Raw genomic sequence first — 25,278 nt, forward strand, 5'->3', positions numbered from 1 at the left:
TGATTCCTCCTGGAGCCTCTCTCCTTGGCTTGCAGTTGTCTGCCTTCTTCTTGTGTCCTATCATGGTCCTATCATCTTTTCTCTGTGCCCATGCACCCCTAGTGTCTCTCTGTATGTCTACATTTCCTCCTCATAAAGGACACCAGTCAATGAGGCCTCTGGGTGTCTCAGTCAGTTAAGCATCCAACTTCGGCCCAGTTCATGATCTCATGGTCCATGAGTTCAAGCCCCATGTCGGGGTCTGTGATGCCAGCTCAGAGCCTTGAGCCTGATTCAGATTCTATGTCTCCCTGTCTCTCTATTTCTCCCCCACTCATGTTCTATCTCTCTCCATCTCCCCAAAATAAATAAAAGTTAAAAAAATTAAAAATAAAAAAGGACACCGTCAAATTGGATTGGGGCCCAAGCAAACAGCCTCATTTTTAATGTAATCACCTCTTTAAAGACCCTACCTCCAAATACAGTCACTTTATGAGACAGTGGGGGTTAGGGTTTCAACACAGGAATTCAGGAAGGATACCATTCAGCCCATAACACCTAGCAAGAGCAATTTCAGTGACATTGGATGGGGAGGATGAACTGAGTGGATTCAGGAGAGAACAGGAGGAGAAGTAATTGGATTCAGTGGGTCTTCAAGAAGTTCTGCTGTATAAGAGGACAGAGAAATGGAAGGGAATGGAGGTCAAGAAAGATTTTTTTATTTTAAGATGGAAAAAATAGTATCATTTATGCTGATGGAGTGATTCTGTGCAGAGGGAAACATTGGCTAAATAGAAGTGCTGGAATTCTGTCCTTGGGTAAGTAAGAGAAGGAATCTGATATGAGTCAGGGGTGTTGGCTTGGGCAAGAGCACAAGACAGTTCGACTACAGCGACAAAAGGGAAGGTAGAGTGCTACGGCCTGGATGCAGGTCCGTGGTTACGTTGTGGGGGGAGTTTAAGGAAGCTCCCTCCTCATTGCTTCTGTTTTCTCAACTAGGAAACCAAAAGTGAAGGTGGAGGAGAAGGTATGAGACAGGCCTCTGGGGATGAGTGTGCGGATGGCCCAGGAATAGGTGGCAAGCCCACTGGATGGCACCAGGGCCCACTGGTCTGGCAGTCATGAGCTTACTGACAGGGTGGCATGGTTTTCCGTTTCGGGCTCTGCTCAGCTATGTGGATGGAAGCATAGAGTTGCAGAGTTAGCTCTAACCAGGTTGAGTTTCACCAATGTGAAGGTGCCAGAGAGGGGCAAGGCAATTGAGGGTATGTCTAGAAAGTGGATAATGCAAATCATGGAATATAAGTGGGTAAAGGGGGGAAGGAAGGACTGAGGGGGGAGATGAGGGAAAGGCAGTAGAGGCCACAGTTTGTAGGTCTTGGTGAAGTCAGGGAGTGCCGGGGTCAGAATTCTTGAGGGAGTGCCTCTGGAGGACAGGAGAGGTGGTGATAATGTGGGACGTTTGAAGTGGAGATTGAGAAAGAGTTTCGATTATTGGTAAAGCCAATAGAAATGTAATGTGAGCCACATATGCAATTTTAAACTTTCTAGTAGCCACACAGAAAGGTGGAGACACAGATGAAACTAATTTAAATACAGTAATATGTTTTATTTGCTCTAATATATCCAAAATATTATCATTTTGATATGTAATCCCTATAAAAAAAAAACCAGTTGGAGGATTTATATATTTTTTTCTCATGCTGAAGGCTTCAAAATCCAGTGTGTGTTTTGCATTTCAAGCCCAACTCAGTGTGGCCCAGCCACATTTCAAGTCAGGGCGGAGGTTGAAATCAAGAGAGGAAAGGAGGTCAGGAGGAGTTTGAAACGGGGATTGAGAGAATGAGAGTGAGCTCAGAGAGGGGAAGGGTGAGCAGATGTCCCTTAGCAACAAGAAGTGTGCAGTCGTGATGTGAGCATCCAAGATGGGGAAGGGAGAAGAGAGAGAGAATGTTCTGGAAATAGCAACAAGGAGCAAAGAAAAACATGTACTGTGCTGTTAGGCCACTTGTATGAGAATGGAAGACTGAAAGCCACACTTGGGAAGATAACAAACCTGGAAACAGGTTTCAATTAAAACAAGAAAGTAAAAGAAATGTTCAGAGCAGAGGCTGAGAAAATAAGGGACTTTTCTACATGACTGGCTGGGAAGTCCAGGGGCTATACAGTGGAAAGGTTTCAGTAATTGGGGGAATGAAATGGCCAAAGGGGCATAAAAAAGGCTGTTTGGGGATTTTCATGGGTGATGGGGAGTCCTGAGGGTTCTGTGGCTTCTGTGGGGCTGACAGAAGCCAGGACCCAGGATGCAGTGAGATTGGTCATGTTGGTTTCAGGGCAGAAACTGATGGTGAGGCAGAAGAGGTCTCACCAGGAGCACACAAAGTCCTAGGGCAACCTCTCTGCCCACCACAGTGGTGTGTGGACAAGGAAGGGGGACCTTGTCCTGCAGCACTAGGAGCTAGGGAGTTCATTTTGGCTCCTGTGGAGACAAGGTAACCAGGGGAGGCCAGGGGAGGTGGTGGGCCAGTATCAGCCTTGTGAGAAGTGATTATAACAAGGAGGTAATATGATAGCTCCCCTTGGGTGAGCATGTGACACAGGCAGGCATGTGCTCAGGGCCCAATATATTGTCTCCATTCGACCTCAGTATGTATTATTATCCCCAGTTTATGGATGAGAAGGTGAAGTCTTAGGTGAAGCAAATTGCCCAAGGTCACCAAGCCAGTCAGAGGCGGAGCCTAGCCCTTCTAATATGCCTGCCCTTCTAGTCCCTAAACCCACCCCTCCTGCTGCTCACCCCATTCCCCCCTGGGGGGCCAGGCTTTGGGCTCTGCACACCACCCCCTCCCAATACAATCAAGAGCCGTGCTGGTGGCAGTGAGAGCTGTGAGTGCGGATTCTTGGAGTTTAAGGTTTCAGAGGTGGAGACTTTCTGGGTGATGACGAAGCCAGGGTGGGGCCGTGGGAATAAATGGCTGCAGTGCAGGAGACACATGGAATGAATTACTCTAAGAGGTGATGCTGGCAGGAAATAGATATAAATGCAAATAGGCTTGGACAAGAGCACAGTGACAGGGTCTTAAATGGCTTCAGAGGAAGCCTGGGACACTAACCTCAGGCCGCACTTCAGGTCAGAGAAGTGCCCCGCCCTCCCCAGCAGCCCCTGCTCCCACTATCCCCTGGGACTTCTGGCCTGAAGTCTAACCTCTATATGCAGAGTTCAGCCACGGGGTTTGGAAGATACAAACACAGCTGTGAGGACAGGGCCCAGCCAAGCAGGGCCAGCCTGGCCCCCACCCTGCAGGCGTGGTTGCTGGTTAACGTAATGCTCACAGAGCTGATGGGGGCGAGTGATGGTCCCAGGCTTATGCACAATGCCTTAGGCCTGTCTGCTGTGGTGCCTTCCCACTTCCTGCTGTCTGGCTTGAGAGCGGATTCAAGTCAAGAAACCCAAGATGTTCAGAGTGCCCACGCAGAAACCTTGTCTTTAGAAAAGTCCTGTTAAGGGAGGAGGCTGTGGGGGGCAGGGAGGCTGACTGCTGGCCTCTCCTGACACCTCTCTGTGGGTGAGTTTCTATCATCCACCTGTCACCTTGGAGGAGAGCACAGGGAATCTAACTGATGGAGGAAAGACTAGGAAAATAGAACATACTAGAGACTCCAGGGGACAGATGGCAGCAATCAGATCGGGAGGGGCAGATTGAAGAGAATTGCTGAGGGCAAGGGGAAACTGAGGACAAGCTTTCCCAATGAAGGCCATAACCGCCCCACCCACTTCAGTTTGCAGGAATGATCTTGGTTTATGCCCACTCTTTCTGCATAGTGATTAATAGAGCACAATTCATTCTTAAAAGTGTCTCTGTTTGAAGGTGATCTTATGGTTTGTCAATAAATAAAAGTGAGCCTGACCTTGTCCCCCGTACCTGGTGACTTATATCTTGGCATCTTGGCTCTCCAGTCCTGTTTGACTTTACTATACTCTGCCAAATGTGGGGATTCACTTCTTCCTTCCAGAGTTATGATGATGCCCCCACCCCGACCTTAGGGCATCTATTAAGATGTAAGTGTGGGGCACCTGGGTGACTCAGTCAGTTAAGCACCTGACTCTTGGTTTTGGCTCAGGTCATGATCTCACGGTTCGTGACTTCGAACCCCGTGTCAGGCTCTGTGCTGGTAGTGTGGAGCCTGCTTGAGATTCTGTCTCTCTCTCCCTCTCTCTCTCTGCCCCTCCCCCACTCCCACTGTCTCCGTCTCTCTCAAAACAAATAAATAAACTTTAGAAAAAAAGTAAGTGTAACATTTTAAGTATGTTAGGCATTTACAGGGTGCCCAGGGGGAGTTGCTTTTAACATGTGGGCTTATACTGGGGACCCCCGAAGGGTATTAACAGATTAAAGATAAGAAGGGTGCTGTCTTGCCAGTGAGTGGATGTGGATGTAAGAAGAACCTGTCTGCCTGCCTTGCAGATGCCCAGGGCAGCCTCTGGGACCTTTGACTTACTGAGTGTGCCCTTTCCCTGACCTCTGCCCATAGGTCTCCTGGTAAAGGAGTTCTGTTTTGTGGTCAGCAATAATTAAAAAAAAAAAAAAAAAAAAGGTTGTTCTCACTACTCTATTTGTAGATAAGTTTTCAAAGCTCCAAAGTGTTGCTTGTTGCTAGCTTAGATCTGAGATTCTAGGAGGTGATAAACCTTTTTTTGAGGGGCAAAATTCCACCACCAAAAGAAAGTCAGAAACGGAATGGCAGCTGGATACCACGGTAAATTAAGTGGTTAGGGGAAGATTCCTACCCCAAGCTCCCGGGCTGCACTTCCTGCCTTGGGGTAAAGCTGACATAAGACAAACAGCCATGCGGTTGTCCTCTGGGTGTCCCCAAAGCGGTACCCTCCAGCATGCTCTTGTCATTGGTCTTGGCCCTGGCTGGCTGAGGGAGAGAGAACTGCCCTTTTCACGGGTGGGCTCAATGGTCCATGGACACGGGGCCTGGAAATCAGCGGTCTTAGCCGCTTGTTCAAGGAGTGGTTGCTGAATGAATGGATAAAACTGTCCTTAGGTTCCCTCCCCTGACATCCCTGTTCTGCACACCCAGACCCCAACTCTGGACCCTTTCTGCAAGGCTAAAACATCCCAGCCCTGCCACTTTGGGTAAATCACCTAACTTATCCTCTCTGAGACTCAGCTTTATCATCTATAAAATAGAAGTAATATTACCTATCTTCGTGATTGTTGTTGTGCTTAGTATTATCGAAGTGTTCAGCCCAGAATAGGTGCTTGGGAAGTGGCAGCTGCTATTCTGTTGTATCCCACTGTTGGCTCCAGAGCAATTTTATCTTATTTTTTTTTCAGTATATGAAGTTTATTGTCAAATTGGTTTCCATACAACACCCAGTGCTCATCCCAAAAGGTGCCCTCCTCAATACCCATCACCCTCCCTCCCCTCCCTCCCACCCCCCCCCCCATCAACCCTCAGTTTGTTCTCAGTTTTTAAGAGTCTCTTATGCTTTGGCTCTCTCCCACTCTAACCTCTTTTTTTTTTCCTTCCCCTCCCCCATGGGTTTCTGTTAAGTTTCTCAGGATCCACATAAAAATGAAAACACATGGTATCTGTCTTTCTCTGTATGGCTTATTTCACTTAGCATCACACTCTCCTGTTCCATCCACATTGCTACAAAGGGCCATATTTCATTCTCATTGCCACGTAGTATTCCATTGTGTATATAAACCACAATTTCTTTATCCATTCATCAGTTGATGGACATTTAGGCTCTTTCTATAATTTGGCTATTGTTGAGAGTGCTGCTATAAACATTGAGGTACAAGTGCCCCTATGCATCAGTACTCCTGTATCTCTTGGGTAAATTCCTAGCAGTGCTATTGCTGGGTCATAGGGTAGGTCTATTTTTAATTTTTTGAGGAAACTCCATACTGTTTTCCGGAGTGGCTGCACCAGTTTGTATTCCCACCAACATCCAGAGCAATTTTAAAATGTAGGCTTTATTCTTATTCATGTGTGGTGAGGCCAACAGGTGAGGGAAGGAGTGTCATTGAAAAGATTGTTACACCACTGCCTGCCAAGGAATGGGATTTGTGGGTGAGGCAGTTTGTGCAAGCTTGGAGTGCAATAGTTCGAATGATTTCAATGGATTCTGGGACCTAGGGCTGTCCCTAGTTGTCCGGTACCTGGTGACAGGGCAGGTGGATAGTGGCTTAGAGGGAGAAAGTGACAAAGGAGGTGGTTGTAGGATGGGCTGTTGATGGGGTGGTCTGCACACGAAAGACTCGCTTACGGGCAAGTTTCTTTATTTGGGCTATCCCTGGGAGGGGACTCTCCAGAGTCAGTGCCCCCAGACGGGCACTTCCCTGAGATGTGAAGCATCAAATCAGAAGCTAGAAAACATGGTTATTACAAAAGACTAAATAATGGTTTGGCATACCCAGTAAATTTGCATTTAGTTTATTAGGCTCATTTAACCACAAACAGCCAACAGGTGTTAATTGAGCACCTACTACATGCCAGGACACGTGGGATATAGACCCTGCCCTGTGGGAGCTGACCCTCACAATTTCCCAACAAAGCTCTATGCACGATAACTGTTGTTGCTTCCGGGCCTTACCAGGTGGCAAAGCTTCAGTGGATCTGAGGTCCACTGTCTTCACTCAGATCCAATGAACTCTCTTCTGTGGCTCAGCCAGCTCTGCTTTCTGCCAGAGACCACAGAACTGGAGGCCTCTGAGCCCACAGGCTTCAGGGACCAGCTCAGTCCCGCACGGGTGGCATGGGTTGGGATCTTAGCCTTCCTCTTTGAAACCAGACACCCAGATGGCCCTCCCAACTCAACGAGGGGAGCTGAGGCAAGGAGACAGGGGATGTTAAGTTTATCCATTCCTGCCCTGAGGCTAGACCAATGCCCCAGACAGAGGCAACCAGAAAATGGGAGGAAGGTTCCACTAGTGGCCTGGGAAGAGTAGTGATTCAAAACTGAACACAGCCGAGCCCTGTCTTCTGCATTGCAAACACATCATCAGATGATGTATTTCCTTTGACAAGGGGCCAGGGAAAGAATTGGGAATCTTTTCGAGAGGGACCCAGGGCCACTCTGCAGGAGTGTCTTTTGGCCTGAATTTAGGCAGAACCCCAAGCCTGCTGTCGTTTGAGTGTCTGCACTGACAGCATTTCTTCTAAACCATGCACTGCCTGTGTTGGGCCAGAGTGTAGGCATCTTCTACAAGCCCAGGATTCACTTCTTCTTCCTGGGGGCCCCATGGCCCCTCCCTTCCTCCTGGGTCCCCATGACCCACCAGCTCACCTTCACTGCCCTCGTCTCCCCTCCCACCTGGCTTTCTCTCTCCATTCCTCAGCCCAGCTGCAAAATAATATGCACACCAGCCAGAGTCCCTTCCTCCTCCCACTTTCCTCTGGCTGAAAATAAGCACACAAGCCCTTGATTGTTTTCAAGAATTTTTATGCACAGTTACTTGGGAAATAGATAGGAACTGAGAAGAATAACAAATACTGCAGGCATGTTACAAAATGACAAGATATCTCTAGAAGTTTCAGAAGAAACTGTCCTAGATCGTCACAACATCTAAACCAAATTAGCTCTGGCCACCATGCCTTCCACCCTGCTCCCTTTCCTAGAAATGGACATGAAAGCATCAGAGTCATCTGATAATGCAAAAGACCATAGTCTCCTTGGCCTGCGACCCTCGCTGGGTCATCTGCCTCGGGGACTCATGTCTGTGGCTCAGCCGGACACAGGTAACTAGTGTTCCATGTACCGCATCTGGTGCCTCCTAGACTTAGGTCAGATGAAACCGAAGGTTCAGTGTCTCTGCCCCACACCCTCCTCTTCCCTTTGATGAGGGAAAGTAAACAGTGGTGCTCATTAAAGCCAGAAAGGGGGCACCTGGGTGGCTCAGTCGGCTGAGCGTCCAACTTTGGCTCAGGTCATGATCTCGCAGTTTGTGAGTTTGAGCCCTGCATCGGGCTCTGTGCTGACAGCTCAGAGCCTGGAGCCTGCTTCGGATTCTGTGTCTCCCTCTCTCTCTGCCTCTCCCCTGCTCATGCTCTGTCTCTCCCTCTCTCTCAAAAATAAATAAACATAAACAAAAAAATAATAAAGCCAGAAAGGGAGGGCAGCTTCAAAGACAGAGGTTATTTGGGGCTGCCTATTACAATGAACAATGTGAGTGGTGAGTAAGCAGAGTGGGGATGATGAAGTCAGTCTTGGGTGGTTTTAACAAGATCCTTGGATGAGATGAGCTCTGTGGTCCCTTGCAGCAATAGAACCTTATTTCCACCTGCTATTTATAAGCTGCGGGACCAAAGCTAACATGGAAAAGGACCATTTGTCGCTGGTAAAACTGAAGTAGGTAAACATGCCATGACCACCTCCTGTTTTCTATGTTGTGTAGACCCTCATTCTTCAGAAATAAGTACATACTCATTTTTATCAATTTGTATTTTTTTAAGTGGGAGGAAAATAAGTTTAAGCAGGTAACTCCCAAATGCTCCAAAATTATGATTAAGAATCTGAAAAATTGTTTTTTCAAAGAAAGGCTGAACTAATAAAGGGAGTAGCTGAGACTTTCTTCCCGTGGTTTCACAGTTAACAGGAGACAGGGGCAGGCTTTGGACCTCCCTCGACAGAGCCCCAAACTCATGCTTTCCTCCAGTGAGAACATGTGGAAACAGGGAATCAGAATTTCCAAGGCTCCCACTGTAGTGTGGCCCTGACACCGGGAACTGGCTTGTGGTGCGTCCTCAGCTCAGCTGTCTGGGGTTGAGTGACTGGCAGACAACCTTTCCTTTTCTGTTCTTTAACCCTGTTCCCATGCACCTCTCCACCCTCTGCAGACAGCACTTTAGCAAAAAACTCTTTAGGGGGTACTCTTGTCCCCATGATTAAAAGGAACCCTTCACAGTTTAACCTGCAAATGATAAAGTTGTTTGAGACAACCCCGTGTGAATGTGTCTTATTAAAAAGAAATCAAAATAAAAAAATAATAAAGTAAGCTCTTATAATAGTAAGGCTTTTCACTGATTTTCCAAGAATGTGTCTTCACGTTCTCTTTTGATATGACAAATGCCTTTCTCCAGAACTGTGTATTTCTGTGCCATGGATGTATCATTTCGTCTTGAATCAGAATCAGAACGTCCAGGGGTGGGGATCAAGCCTCAGGATGGGTAAAAAGTTTCACTCATGATTATGCTACTCAGCCGGGATTAGTGTCAGTTCAGTTCCAAGGAATTGCTCCCACATTTTACCTATATGGGCACTAAGTGGCAATCCGAAGCCACGGATGAGCAAGGAAAGCCAAGATTTTGTGGAACTTTTCAGACCAAAATTTGGCTCAAAAATATGTTTTCACAGCCGACAGAAACGGATCAACTATTTGCATAAGACAAACGTAACAGAGGATCTTCGCAGCAAAAATAAGTATCTTACACACGTCTTCGTTCCTGCAAGGAACCTTATAGTGGTTCTGCCGTGTGCTGGTTGATGGGTAGACAGCAGTCAGTGAGATACACCTTGCCCTCAGGGGTCTTCTTAGACAAAGTGGCAGACAGAGGGGTAGGTAGACCATTGTGAATAATAAGGTTAGTGCTAGAGATGGGTGCAAGGTTCTGACACGCTTCTTTCAGTGGCACCTAATCCCTAACGTGCTACCTTCTAGAATATTTTTAATGGTGAACATCTAAAAAGTTTGGTTTTGCTTCCCTGCAGAGGAAATCAAGTTTTTCTTGCAATTTGCTGTTGTGTTGTGATTTCGCTGCTTTTCCTGAAGTCACTGTTGCTCAGAATGTGTCTCTATATCGTGTAGTCATACTCAAGAGGACTCTAAGTGATACACAAGTATAAATTTGTTATTGTAATGGCCAGGTATTTATTTTAATGTGTAAGAGGAAGATAAGTGATTTTCTACTTACACTGATATAAAATTTCCTTCTCAAAGAAGTTAAAGTTTTAAGAAAATGGAGCGACAAATTCTCGGCCATGGCAAACTTCTGCAGGCTACACGCAGGTGGAATGTCTTGAGGCAGGGTAACCATCCATTTACTTCCAGCCGATCAGGAAACCATAGGCCCATGCTGAGATGAACAACGTCTTCCTGCCTGGCATTCAGGGGCCTTCTCTGCAAGTCACGTTGCATTTTTCTTTTTCTTTTTTTTTAGTTTCCATTTGTACCCTTGGAGCCACTATCCTTGCCCTCCCCAAGCTTCCTTCTCTTGGCTTTCTGATCTCCTGAGAAGCCACCCTCAGTTTGTGGAGGCCACTACAAGATGGAGAAACCTTTCCCTTGATTCTCCTAGATCTTGGAAGCATTTTCTGTTTGTTTGTTTTGCGTGTGTGCCATTCTCTCCCTTGATCTGGTCTTGTGTGTGACCATGTCTGCAAACAACAACTATGTTTAATAACTAACAGCTTTGCCTGGTGCTTTCTTCATAACTGTTCTCACATGGAGGAAGAAGTTTTTCTTCTTAAAGTCATAGTTTTCAAATTTAGAATAGCTGTAAATCAGAGGATGATGCTGAAGGGAAAGATAACGGATTGTGGCTCATCTAGAAAGGCCTGCCCTTGTAAGCCTTGCTGAGTTGCTGCCTTCTTCATGCAGCCTCTGGGACCTCTTCCCGGACACAGAATGAATCACCAGCTTTGCAATGCAACATTTTACTTGTGCTATCTCTCTCGTACATACCTGTTTCATTCACACCTCTGTAAGTTGTCTCTTTATGTGTCTTCTTCCCCTCATATGTGAGCATCTGAAGGGCTATGGCCATATTTTAACTTCTCATTCAACAATTATTTTGAATGCCTATTACATGCCAGCCACTGGTCAGAGAACTGGGAATTTGGAGGTGAACAAGGCTGACACTGTCTCTCCCTCATGCAGCTTGTTGCCTTTGCCTTTGACAATGTCTGTCATAAGTGTATTAGTTACCTTTTGCTGCATAACAAATCAGCCCAAAACTTAGCAACTTAAAACAACAAAAAGTTATTATCTTCCCAGTTTCTGAGGAAACCATGAGTGTGCAAGGAAAGCCAAGATTTCGTCTCCTTTTTCAGATGAAAATTTCACTCAGAAACATGTTTATATATAATATAATCTGGCAGAAATCTGGGAGCAGCTTAGTTTGGTAGTTCTGGCCCATGGTCTCTCATGAGACTTCTGTCAAGATCTTGACCAGAATGTAGTCATCTGAAGGTTTGATTTGGCTGGTAGATCTGCTTCCAGGCTCACTCACGTGACTATGGGCTGAAGGCCTCAGTTCCTTACCAAATAACCTCTTCATAGGGTGTTCATAACGGCTGGCTTCCCCCCAAATAGATGTTCCAAGAGAGACAAAGTGAGTGAGGAGAAGTTGCCGTGTCTTTTATCTAATCTCAGAAGTGACACACAATCACTTCTATTGGTCGCACAAACCAAACCCTGGTGCACTGCAGAAGGAGACTACATAAGGGGGCATGGATCCTGGGGGGGCCATCTTGAAGGCTGGCTACCACAGTGGGGCAATCGATACTGGGTGTTCAATAAATGCATGGTAAAGTTTGCACCTTAGTAATCCATAAGTCAAAAGCTCTAGTTTTTTTAAAAATAGACTTTACTTTTTAGAGTGGTTTTAGGTTTACAGCAAAATTAAGCGATAAGTACAGAGCATTCCCATATGCTCCCTGCCTCCATACGAGCACATCTTCCACCACAGTGGTACACATATTATAATTGATGAACTTACATTGACACATCACTATCACCCAAAGTCCACAGTCTACATTAGGATTCTCTCTTGGTGTTGTGCATTCAATGGGTTTAGACAAATGTACAATGATATATATCCATCATTATAGTATCATATGGAATAGTTTCACCACCCTAAAAATTATCTGTGCTTTTCCAATTCATCCCTCCTTCCCTCTAACCCCTGCCTTTTCCAGAATGTCATATAGAATCATACATTATATAGCCTTTTCAGGTTGTAACTTAGTAATATGCATATAAGCTTCCTGCATGTTTTTTTCATGGCTTGATAGCTCATTTCTTACACTTTTTTTTTTTTTAACAAATAAGTGAACATCCGTTTTGCCCTGGTTTTACTGACTGTATCATTTTGGAGTGTTTTTAATCTTCCACTAGGCCTAAATAATTTGAATGGTTTACCCAGCTAACAGACTGCTGCCACATTAAACTAAAAAGCCAGGAAATGTGTTTTGGACAGACTTAGTAATTCATCTTTCCCCTAACTCGTCTTTTTTCCCTTATAATCACATTCTCTAGGTATCTTTCCAGAATCATTCATGTTCTACTTATCTAATGCAGTTGTGGAAAACCTCTGTTTGAAATTCTTTTATGTTCTATTTAAGATATTGAGTCTTGCTAGAATAACTGCTCTCTAAGAAGAAGGACTATGTTGTGTGTTAGTTGATAAAGGGACCTATTGCCAGTGTGTGCTGGCATTAAATAGAAGCCTCAGATACAGAGGAAGGAACTATTCTTTTTTGATGGGAAAAATAGGGCTATAGCATTGCAGTTTGCCCCATTCTTACAGTGAGCTAGCAATGCACATGTACACAAGGAAGGCAATATCAAGTTGGCAGTATTGTTGTCTATGTGGCTTTCCTCCTATTCTGCCAAGATTGAAGGTCAGTACAGACTTGACAATAAAAGGATGGTGTTCTAATGGGTGAAATTGAAGCAAAAGCAGCCCTTGCCCTTGTGGTTGATTAGTTTTGGAAAATGTTTTCATTCCTAGAGAAGGAAGGAGATCTTACTTTTTTGTTTTCCTTCCCCACGTGAAAAATTTCAAGCTGCAGGGCAATCAGCACTCATCTGGCACTTTATAAATTGTGATATAGCCTTGTTAGTCAGGCTGAAAATGTATGTTGTTGCGTGCAGTCCTTAACTATGTTAAGATTCATCTTACTAAACTGTCTCAAGTTCAGGCAAGTTGTAATGACTTGTTGGGCCTCAATAAAAAAGTTACGTGCAAAAAAAAATTATATCAATTTTTTTTGGAGCAAGAATGATTTCTTGTTATAATGAACCAGAAATACAAGATTCCATTGAAACTGGAACAGTTAACGGAATATGGTTGATATATATATCAAGGGAAATAAGAAGAGGGTCAAACAAAGCCAATGAAGGAAGAACCCAAGATTGGCTTGGGATAAACGTAAGGATAATAGCATTTCAGCACAGGCATCTTCTGACCACTTTCAGCAGTTAGTTGGCCATTGTCAGCAGCAGCACTGTCATCATCTAAAGAGGAAGCAGGGTGTAGAGCAGGAGAGATAGAACAACTGTCATGTTAGCAAGAACTCATATTTGTGTAGTGTCCAACACTGTGCCCGCCACTCTGACTCTGCAAGGAAACAGTTTGTCTCTAGTACGTTACAACCAGAAAGCCAGCAGCGCTCATGAGAACAACAACAACAAAAGGTTGAGGTGCTACAAGAAGCCTTCATATTCAGGAGCAAAACAGCTTATAGATTCTATTGTGTAAAAAGCAATAGAAAGTCCTGGAAAGGGACTGAGAGGGAGTTGAAAGGATGTACTCTGCTCAAGTCTTAGTGGAAAAGCAGGTTAACTTTTCAAAATTTGCCAGTAGTTAAGGGTTGATGAGAATGGTAATTGAATTTGTCTTTCTTTACCAACTGCTCCAAATTGTATCCAATGTTTTATGGAAATATTATGTAATAGTTCTACCTAACTGTTTTAACAGCAGTATTTTCACTAAAATGGAGTAGATGAGTGGGAAAATGTTCTTTGCTCAACAATACCTCTGGGGAGTCAGGAAACCAATGTGGTCACCCATACTTTCCCTCCTGATAACCAAACCTCCTGAAGGCCCCCAGAGGTGGTTATGGTACCTGAGAGATAATAAGTAGCCCCAGAAGCATCTTGCTCGCAAACCCAAAGTTACCAAGGAATTACAAATGATCGCATCATCTTTAAAAACATTTCCGAATATCAATTATTTCAGCCTTTTTCTGCTCCCACACCTTCCTCCACGTGCATCACACTCCAATTGGCAACACTGTCCCTCACCAGAGAGGGAGAATAAGTATAAGAGGGGCATGTGGTTTTGAAAAAAAAAAGGCTCTTATCAATTCTTACCTGCCCTTCTGGGAGTCAGGGCAGGAGAGCATCCCTTCCTTCCCACTGTCAGTTGACATAGCAGATGGAGGTTAGTGGCTTCCTGGCCTCTGTGAAGGCCAAGAAGCCTGCCTCAAAGGAGGAGTCCAGCTGAAAGATGACCAAGAGTCAGGGCACCTGGGTTCTCACCTAGGATTTGCCACTAACATTTGGCAACCTTTATCTGTAACCTCAAGTGGTTGGACTACAAGATCCATGAGGTCCAGTAGAGCACTGATAATTTGCTGTTCCATATTGGCCAGAAGAAGCTGGTGAGCCTTATGTAGTTTCGCAGGAGGAAGTTACTATGTTTTCCCGTAAATCTAAATCTGTGGTTGCAAACTGGTGGTCAGATCTGGCATGTAAGTGCGTTTTGTTTATACTCCCTAGTGTTTTGTAAGTTTTTTGTCTTTTATTTTTATTACTAGTTGTCAACACTTGAAACATAGTGCAATTCTCAGTATCACTTCTGGCTTGTCTTGAAAATTCTGTGTCTGGCAACACCTGGCCCTTACTCTTACATCGCAACCTCTTCCACACTGGGCCTGTGCTTTTAGGTTCCTCAGGTCCACATGGCCCACTCTGCTTATTTCCGTCCATTCCTGGCCACTGTAGAAGTTAAAGTTTGCAACCCCTGTTTTAAATTTTCTCCATATTCTCTGGGTCACATGGGACAATGTAGAGTATGTGTAAAAGACACATACTCTAGCCTATTTGAGCTTTCTCTGATGCTTGGACTGGTTCCAGGAGGATGAGTTCCTGGGCATGTGAGCTGTGGGCATGCCTATTTGGCTTGGTCATGAATGAGGATGGTGGGGTAAAAGCTAGAAGCTCATAAGCTTGTCATGTTCTGGAAAGTTCCCCATTGTTACAGCTGCGTTACAAGTGTGCAGAAGGTGTATGAGAGGTTCCATGTGAGCATCTGAGTGCATCAGGAGAGATAAGACCAGAAGAAAAAAATGCTTGTGGGGTTTTCAAGTGCCTTTTCCCCTCCTCTTCTTACCTTTATTGTCTAGGTCCATGCCACAAGCGACGGACAGGTGGCTGCTGCACTCAGCTGGGCTCCCTGTCAGCCCTGAAGCATGCTGTCCTTGGGCTGTACCTGCTGGTCTTCCTGATTCTCGTGGGCATCTTCATCTTAGCAGGTAAGGGCACCCTTTCCTGTTGTGGCCTTTAAGAATGTGAATGGAGGTGTATAGGGAGCAACAGTAGATGGGAACTGGAGAGCTTAAACCTCTGCTCTCCATTTTCACAGTCATAAGCCCAAACACTGCCCCTGTCACCATGGAAACCATGAAGGAGGAAGCTGGCTGGTCTTTCAGACCAGCATGACTCTTGACAGCATTGCCCATTTCATGTGGGATGAGGAGTTGTCAGGCGATATATGAGTTTGGAGAACCTCTGAGTCCAGGAGCAGAGATTTAGCTACTCTGAGTGGCTTCTGACTTTTCGGGCATCATTGTGTGACTTGTGCATCTAGGGCCTCCCTGGAGCTCTATTCTGTGGTTTGCACAAAGCAGGCTAAGCCCCTTGTCCTGGGCATGATGAAAATAGTCATGAGACATTTTGCTGCTGTGGTAATCAGAGTCATCATCAACCTGCTGTCCTTTTGTGATTACTCGGGGGTGGGACGGGTTTGCCCCAGTTCAGCTGGGCTCTTCTCCCCAGTGTCCATCTGCAAGACAGGCTGGTCATAGGCTGCAGTTAGGAGCACATTTTCTAGATAGGAAGAAGGAGAGCTCATGGACTTAGAAAGGGATCAAGCAGAAGACCACATGTGAGCAACCTAGTTCACTGCTCACAGGTCACTCCACAGGTCACAGGTCACAGGTGATGGAGATGGTGAAGCACAGAGGGGCAGAGGTTGTAGTGGTCTCTCCTGACTCCCACACAGAGGGAGAGGTGCCCAATTCCCACCGTTCTCAATGAAAGTATGTAAGAGTTGACAAAGTAAGACCAAGGGTTCAGTTTATTTCAACCTCACCCATCCTACATGATAGCCTACTTTGTGTCAGGTTCCATGCTAGAAGTGGATATGCAGCTAAATAAGACCCATGGGCTTCCTTCAAGGAGCTCCCAGTTGTTGGACAAGGCAAAGGCACACAGCTAGAGCTCTGTCTCAAGGCGGAATGTGATAGGGCTGATGACAGAGACTGTATGTTGACAACAAGTGCTATGGTAATATAGAGGAGACACACACAGTGGAAGTATGGGTAATGCATGGAGGGGGGTTGGTCAGAGCAAGGCGGCTGGCCAGACCGAGATGACTTAGAGTGCCGAGGGTGGGGCCCATGAGTTAACTCTAGGACAGGGATCGGGAGGCTAAGCACTTGCAGATGACCTTTGCTGGAAATCATGAGGCAGATGCCTAGGACCTCATTGGTATTGTCTCACTTTCTGTCAAGTGAGAATAGTCACCTGGGGCCTATGATGGAATGTTCAATGCTGCCTTCACCTTCAGGGTTCCACACTTGGGGCAAAGGGCATGATTAGGGGTGGTGTCTGTCCTACCACCCCTTGACCTGAGTGGGGGGACAGCCAACAACAACGAGAGAAAGTCATGATTCATCTCAAGGACCCATGGATGATGTCCAGCCAGAGGATGATTTGAACATGTTCTTGGGCTGCTCAGTGGGAGATTGGGATCTGGGTTTTGTGGGCTTGGCAGCCACAACCATAACAAATTTCCAGAATTTTTGGAAACTGTTTCAGCCCAGCAGGAAAGCTAGGCTATGGTATTACAATCTCTCTGCTGAATAGGAACTTTTAGATGACAGAAGAGGGTCTAGAAGAGAGTACCAGACAAATGGGGACCATAGGGCAGGTCTCTAGAGCCTGGAAGCCTGGAAGCGTGGAAGGGCATAATTTTGGGAGAAGATAAAGTTCTCTTCTGTGTCTAGCAGGTTGCCATAAAGCAGGCATATTCTGTGTGACCTCAGAGGGTAGAATTAGACAAATGGGTGAATTTTGTAAGGAAATAGATTCTCATTCAAAATAGAGGAGAGGCTCTAGCAAGTAGTGCTGCTTGGGATGCTGCAGAAAGACTTTTCTCCTGACTTTGTCAACTTGGAGGTCGAATGGGATTTATGATGACATCCTGGAAGTTTCAGAAGGGAGGGTGGATCATGGTTTTCCAATCTAACCAAAATATTGCCATGCTTCCTTAGTTTTCTAGACAGAAACCTGGGGAGGATATTGATCATTATGATCACCTTTGAATTTGAAGTTTCTGGATGCCAAATTGCCTGTGTGGAATGACAGTTTGGGGCGTATCAGAACTAATCTGATGAAACAGAGCATCATACTTTATATCTTGGCTCTGGGGCATGACCACTGTCCCCTCCCCAGGTTCTTCTCTGGAAAATCATGCTGGCCTCTGGGAGGGTTTTGGTGAGGGTGGCCAACGAAAAAATGTAGTCACCAACTGCTTCTCCCCTAGGGAGGGGACTTAAGAATGTAGTGAACAAGTCTGGGATTCTTCAAGGAGACCCTGCCTGACCTAGGTAGGAAGTTTCTTCAGAGCACCCTGATTAGAGACCTCCAGTTATGTCTCCTTTATGAAAATACCAAGACTATGGAGAGATACATGGTTCAGTGTAAATTAGAGCTTACCTAGCCTTCTGTTAGGAGTTCTGCTGTGGCTGCTTCCCCATGTTGGGCAGAATATGCTCTTCATTGTCCTGCTGAGGTCGCCTTCCACAAGAGGTGCTAAAGACTGAGTTGTGCCCCACCACCAAATTTATATGTTGAAGCCCTAACCTTTAATATGATGGTATTTGGAGGTGGGGCCTTTGGGAGTTTATTAGGTTATGAGGGTGGGACCCTCATGATGAGATTAGTGCCCTTATAAGAGGAGAGAGGAGAGGAGAGAGAGGAGAGAGAGGAAGAGAGAGAAATCTGCCACGTGAGGACACAGAGAGTCTCGCCTGCAAGCCCGGAAAACAGCCCTTACCAACAACCGAATCTACCCACACCTTGATCTTAGACTTCCCAGTCTCCACAACTGTGACAAACAAATGTCTGTTGTTTAAGCCACCCAGGCTATGGTGTTTTGTTATAGAGGCCTGGACTAAGACAGGAGGAGTTCTGTTTGAACCACTCTCAGATTTCAAAATCTCCTTGTCGACCCAAAGCTCATACATCCTACAGTTGGATACCAAAATTATCCACTCTGACCAAGCACCATGTCTGAATGACTGGTAAAAAATGGTTGTGGTACACGTGCTTGCTCCTGCTGTTTTTCAATATTATAAAATTATAATCTAACTACATAAAATATTACTCTTATAAAACTTCTCATGAGTCTTGTCTCAATTCATCTCTTTATCCAAGTATTCAAAATAAAAGTCAAATACTGTACCTTGTGTTCACGCATCATCCCAACATCCCCTGTCCAATCCAGACATCTGGATTTAAATGATTTTAAACCACACTATTTTCTCAGTTGGGCTTTCTACCCAACTATTCCTAACTGGCGTCCTCTTGGGAACTTTATTGATACTCCCACAACATTGCCAAGTTCTATGCACACGGTCTTCCAACATCACTCAATGAGGCTGCATCAGTCCATTCTTCCCAGCCCCCAATTCCTTTAAGACTTTCTACCTCTTCAACCCATTTGATTTATTACCTGGGCTGATGGTTCCATATTATGTTTTTGTTCTGTTCCATGTTCAGTTTGGGACAGAATTGACCATCAGGCTTAATTCAATTCATGAATAAGAGGGTTGAGATTGGATGGTTGTGGGTCCTGAGGTCTTCAGTTCAGCACTTCAGGGAAGATGTGATGGAGTGAAAGGGTTAGAGGAGGTTCATTATTACTCATGACTATTCTGGGACATCACTGTAGTGACAAAGAGTGGTCATGGGGAACAACCTCTTCTTCCTCCTTTCTCCTACCATGACACTACTAAGGAATTTGAATTCCTGCTGTGAAAATGTAATAGCAGAAAGGGGAAGTGCAAACATCTGGGGGCTGATTAACCTGGAGTTTTACAGCAACATAGACTGGAATGGGGAGAGTTCCTGGTGAAAAGGGCTCCTCTCACAGCTTAATTTAATTCTTCCTTAACAGCAACAGTCAGATATTGCCATCATCATCCTTAATCACTGCTTCACCTGTACATGAGTGCTTAGTGGGTGCAGAGTAATGGAACAAACCCTGGTATTTCAGTCCATTGGGGCTGTTATAACAAACTGCCACAGTCTGAGCGGCTTAAACAACAAACAGCTGTTTCTCACAGTTCTGGAGGCTGGGAAGTCCAAGATCAAGCTACTGGCAGATTTGGTGTCTGGTGAGGACCCACCTCCTGGTTAATAGACAGCTGTCTTCTCACAGTGTCCTCACATGCAGAAGGGGTGAGGGAGCTCTTTGGGGTCTCTTTTATAATGGCACTAATCCCATTTAGGAGGGTCCTACCCTCACATCCTGATCACCTCCCAAATGCCCCACCTCAAGATACCATCACACTGGGGGTTAGGATTTCAACATATGAATTTGGGAGGACACAAACATTTAGTTCATAGCATGGGAATAAAAAAGAATCATGAGATGTGTTTCCTACTCTGGGAGAGTTTAAAATAAGAAGCATACAGGGGTGCCTGGGTGGCTCAGTCAGGTAAGCATCTCACTCTTGGTTTCAGCTCAGGTCGTGGTCTCATGGCTTGTGGGTTTGAGCCCTAGCACAGAGCCTGCTTGGGATTCTCTCTCTCTCCCTCTCTCTCTGCCCTTCCCCTGCTTTCTCTGTCTCTGTCTCTGTCTCTGTCTCTGTCTCTGTCTCTCTCTCTCTCAAATAAATAAACTTAAAAAAAATGAAATCAGAAGCACACAAATACATTAGAACAGTACGATGTAGCTGATGCTATGTGCCAAAGGAGAGTCTGCTGATGCAAAGGAGAGTCTGACTCCTGACAGCTGGAGTGGCTGGGAAGGCCTCAGCCTGGGGAAAGCTGAACACTAAGTGTCCCAAATGTCATTTGAACTGAGCACCCCTTTTGTTTATCGCCTCGTTTGAAGCAGGTTTTGGACTCTGCAATCAGAGAACAGTGCGCTCAGAGCCCATAGCCATTTATGTGGCAGATTATTGATCTCATCATGCATCTCAGAATGAAGAGTGTGTTGCCTGTAGACTTTATTGGGACACCCTGTTGAAGCAGCGCCATGAAATTCCACCCTGTGCTTATTGTAGGGGTGCTGCTGAAGACGTTGTTCATCCCATTACACAATGTTGACACACGCAGAAATTATTTTCTGTCTTAGCCTCAGAAGGAGGTGTGCTTGTCTTGAGGAAATAGTTCGTTTTCACCTTCAGGAGACTGTGAATCTGAAAGTAATTAAAATTGCTTTCAAGAGGTAATTAATGCAAACCGAGAGTTAGCTGTCATCCCCTTGCAAGATGTGTGAATTTGAAAGTAATTAAAATGAAAACCTGCAGACAGATCTGTGGTCCACCCACAGCCACTGTATAGACTTTCCAGAAAGCATTTTTCCATTCATCCTGTTCCTACCCCCATTTAGCGTCTCTCACTACTTCTTCCTTTATCTTGTTCTCATCTACTGTTATGTTAGTGTATTTTATGTGTCCTTGTAAACTGCCTTAATCCTTTTTGGAACAAGGAAGGGTATTATGCACAGTTTTGTCTTGTAAAAAGAAATTCTGCCTACTCTCTTCAATTCTGCAAGTGCACGATGTTTTTAAATATGCACATGACAAGTGAGTGAGTGAACGAATGAATGAATGACAGAGACTAGGAACCTTGGAGGGAATCTTATTTGTGGGGGAAAATGATTATTTCATTTCAGTCAAGTATTTACATGGCATGGTAAATATGGAATCACCACTCAAGGACATGTGACTGGTGGAAGAAGTGTGTAATTAATTACATTATGACACATACATCATAGTCTGTACTGGGTAGGCATTATAGCGTTTAGGGAGAATATTAAGACAGGCAGAGTCATGCAGTACCTTATACTGGTGAACACCATGGGCTCTGAAGCCAGCCTGTGTGGGTTTGAATCCCCTCTTCTCCGTTACCAGCTATGAGATGTTGACCAAGTTACTGGATCTTTCTGTACCTGAGTTTTTTCATCAGAAAATGAGGAAAATAAGTATGCTTGCTTCATTGGGTTGTTATGAGATTTAAATATGTTAATATATTTAAAGCACTCAGAAAAGTGGCTCCTGGCACAGAGTGAGCACACTGGTAGTACTCTTGTTATGATAGCAGCATTACTACCCCTACTATATTATTATGCCTGTTTTTTCTTGCTTTTCTTTGCAGTCAGTTAAGCTTGATAGTGGGAACTGAGAGTCAGGAATACTTGAGTTCGGTCCCAGCTCATCCATTAACCCTCTGTAATCTTGGGAAAAATCACTGTCTGAACCTTAGTATACTCATTTGTAAAGTGAGCAGGTTGGAGTAGATCAGTGTTTCCCAAACTTTTTGACCATGACCTAGTTCACACATATACCCATAACTGAAATAATCTTAAGCGTGTGGTAGATGCTGATGATTTTCTATTCTACTCATTGTAAAAGAAATATTCACCATCTATATATTTATGTCATGATTCACAAATAGAATGCAAGCTTTAGTGTAAAATCAAAGGGCTAAATGATAATTCTATTACTCTATGTGTCTTTCAAACATTATTTTTTTTTTTTGAGAGAGAGAGAGAGAGAGTGGGGAGGGGCAGAGAAAGAAAGAGATAAAGGATCCAAAGTAGGCTTCATGCTGACAGCAGACAGCCCTATGCGGGGCTTGAACCCTCGAACCATGAGATAGTGACCTGAGCCAAAGTTGGACATTCAACTGACTGAGCCACCCAGGTGCCCCTCAAACATTCTAAGTGAACAGCTATATTCTCTTCAGGATATGGACTTTGAGGGGAAACTTCTGGGTTCACATCTGGGCTGTGCCACTGAATGGTTCTATAATCTTAGGGCAAAAAATTTAACCTCTCAAATCCTCAGTTTTTTATCAGTCACATGGGATGACAATGGTACCTACCCCATAGAGTTGCTGTAAGGATTAAATTAGTTTATACATGAAAACTCTTCATGCCTGGCACAAAAATAGTATTCAATAAATATCATCATTAGTCATTAGTATTGTTGCTATTTAACAATATTGCTATTATCATTGGTCTTGGAACAATCAGAGGGACTTTGTTGTCAGAATAAGAAAGGGTGAGAATCCTGCTTGTTTAGCCTGAGCACCTAGTGGTTTTGTCTATAAACAGAGAACGTTGTATGCTTGGTGTAGTGGGAGGGTCTGTGCCCATACCCCACACGTTTCTAATAAATCCACAGGGGAGGCCTGGAGACTTTGTCTGAGGGATCCTGGCCTTGCCGTGACAGTGCAGGGCTCAGTAAGCCAAGAAACAGGATAGTGTTTCCAGCACTGTTTCTCCTTAGGGAAGAGAGTGAGCAAGCCAGCACCATGGTCCCGTTCCCACCCGTGGCACTCGGGAGCTTAGCCTTGGAAGGAGTCTCAGAGGACATCTTGTACAACCTCCCTCCCTCCCAGGGCAAGAACCTCCCTCCTGACTTCCCAGACAGATGAGGTATTGCGCTTCTACTGAAGAACAGCCACAAGTGACAGAAACTCTTGCCTAATCTTCCTCAACTATCCCACGCATGCTGTATCTAGCTCCCCTTGTAGGAACAGCTCGCAACAAGCCTTTCTCCTCATCCTCGTGATTGTTCTTCAGCGAGGTGAAAATAGGCTAAGCAAGATTCATTCTTCCAATAGTGACTTGGTCAGGAGACCTACGTGTGTGTGTGTTCACACCTGCTACGTTATATTGAGGTCATCGTTTTACATACCTGCTCCTCTTCTCGTCCAGAACAAAGCTCCTTCATGATAAGGTACTGTGTCTTGTTCATGCCGGTGCCTGGCATGATGCCCTGCACAGAGTAGATGTTCAGCTAAGGTTTGGCATCAACGTAATGGCCATCCTCCCCCTCCCATCCCCACCCAATAAGCTCCAGGTTTTCGTGGAAAACAAAATTAGACACAGCACTGTCAGTGTAGTCTGGCCAGGGCAGGGTGTGCTGAGCTGTGACGAACTTTGATCTGGACACTGCCCGTCTGCTGATGTAGCCTAAATTTGCACGAGCCTTCCTTGCGGTGACTCATAGTAATACACGATACCACATCCAAGGGATGGGATACTAAGCAGCCATTAATAATCATGTCTGTTCGCCAACCCCACCCCCAACTCCAGATATCTTTCAAAGGGAATATTGCCTAGTGAGGGCTTCTCTATCCCATGTCAGTACAACTGACTTTGGTTGGTTTTCTTGTTGCCTTAACTTAAATGCAGATCTTGTTAGTAATCCCAATTAAATGTCATCACGCCGGCTTCTGCCAAGTATTGCAGCCTGTTGGATCAGTTTGAATCTGCATTCGGACATCTGTCATTTAGCTTTCCCTTTCGGGTTTGTGTCATCGGTCACATCTGAGCCAGTATCCCAACACAGTCTCCATTCCACAGCCTGCCGCCACGTGTACGGTTACCGGGAGGACATGACCAATGACACCCCAGCCCATGCACAGGCTTTACCATCCTGGGAGGTGGGATCGCCTCAAAGACCTCCCCCCTCCCCCGCCACCAGCCTTTTCCTTAAACCTAGACCCTGCTCACCTGAGACACTACCTTTCCCCCTATGTTCCACCTTGGCTGTGTGAACCTTCCCAAGCTATCAGTTTCCCCAGCAGAAGAGACCCCAGCCTTTCCTTAGTTCCAGGGGAGTGGGCAGGAAAAAGAGGAAGAGAATTTTGACATCCTGGCTTTTCCACAAAAAATTCCATGGCCTAAGATGAAGGACCTTCCATATCTCCCTTACTTAGATGGATGCCTCTGACCACCCCTGAGGTGAGGAAAGTGAGCATGGGAGAAAGCCACCTGCAAATTTGGTATTATGTTCTCTGGGTCTTCAGTCAAACTGTACCATAATTAGGACAGTGCAGAGGACTGATCTCAACTACCTCTTTCTGCAATCCTCCCTCTAGACAAAGGGCCAAATCTGGCCAGTGCCTGCGTTTGCCAATAAAGTTTTATCGGGACACAGCTGTGCTCATTCATTTATGTATTGTCTATGCCTGCTTTCGTGCCACAGTGGCAGTGCTGGGTAGTTTTAACAGAGACAGTATGGCCTAGTGAGCAAAACATAGTTACTCCCTGGCATTTTGCAGAAAACGTTTGCCAACCCCCCTTTAGGCTTATACTGACCGCTATCAGCCCTTTAATCTTTCACCTCTGGAGTGTGCTTTATAGTGTTCAAAGAATTTACACATATGTTATGTCATCTATTTCTCCTAACAATCGAAGGAATCCAGAAAAGAGTTCATAGTCCATTGTTGAAGGAACTGAGGCGCAGAGGAGTTGCGAATGCTGGCTCACGGTCCCACAGCTGGAGCGTGGAACCTGGACCATGGACGATAGGTTGGTGTGAAGTCAGTCAGCCCTTCTCTTACCCCAGTCTCCTGCTGGAGGCATTAACCATGGCCCAGTGACAAAGCGCCTGGGCACTGGAATCAACCTGCCAGGGTACAAATCTTGGCTTTGCCACTTCCTGTGTGCCCTTGGGCAAGTTATTCAAGAGTCATCATCTATAAAGCAGAAGTGACACCACTGCCCACTTTGAAGTGTCATGATGAGGTTGAGATAAATTCATCCATAGAAACTATCTACAATAGTCCATGGTATGTAGTAACAATCATCAGTGTTGTTAGGTGATTATAATCGAGTATAACTCCCTCCAACTGTGCCTTACTCCAGCCCTCATTTCACCATGCTATCCAGGAAATAGTAAGAGAAACTTGTCAACTGCTTTGATTTCTGTCCAAGGAACCAGGATTGGGGGAAATTTTAGAAGCACTGTTAACGCAGCACCCAGATTTTGCTAAGAAAATGACATTTCTTAACTAAGCACAAATAGATGGGAATGGGCTTGAGTTAGTCTTTTGCTTCCTCCTGCAGCTCACATATCCCTCTTCATGGCTCAACCGTTGTACCTTCAAAACCTACCTTTCCTTCTGCCTTCTGGTTCTGTCTTCTGCTTGCTTGTGCCAGAGCTATGAAGTAGATGGTGTCACTAACTGATGGCTTTGAGTTTGGGCTGGGATCGAAGCCTAGGAACTGGCAAGCTTTTGTTCC

General features: G+C 45.2%; 1 protein-coding gene across 2 annotated transcripts in view; it reads left to right on the plus strand.

Moving 5' to 3' along the window:
* SCARA5 (scavenger receptor class A member 5) overlaps positions 1–25,278 on the plus strand; it is a 125,969-nt gene that overhangs the window by 14,978 nt on the left and 85,713 nt on the right. For both annotated transcript variants that reach the window (XM_078445569.2, XM_078445570.2), the window contains exon 3: positions 15,128–15,256. In XM_078445569.2, the coding sequence (XP_078301695.2) occupies positions 15,128–15,256 (129 nt within the window). The remainder of the gene's footprint in view (positions 1–15,127; positions 15,257–25,278) is intronic.

Source organism: Panthera onca, chromosome B1 (assembly GCF_046562875.1).
Source record: "Panthera onca isolate mPanOnc1 chromosome B1, mPanOnc1 haplotype 2, whole genome shotgun sequence".
Lineage (NCBI taxonomy): Eukaryota > Metazoa > Chordata > Mammalia > Carnivora > Felidae > Panthera > Panthera onca.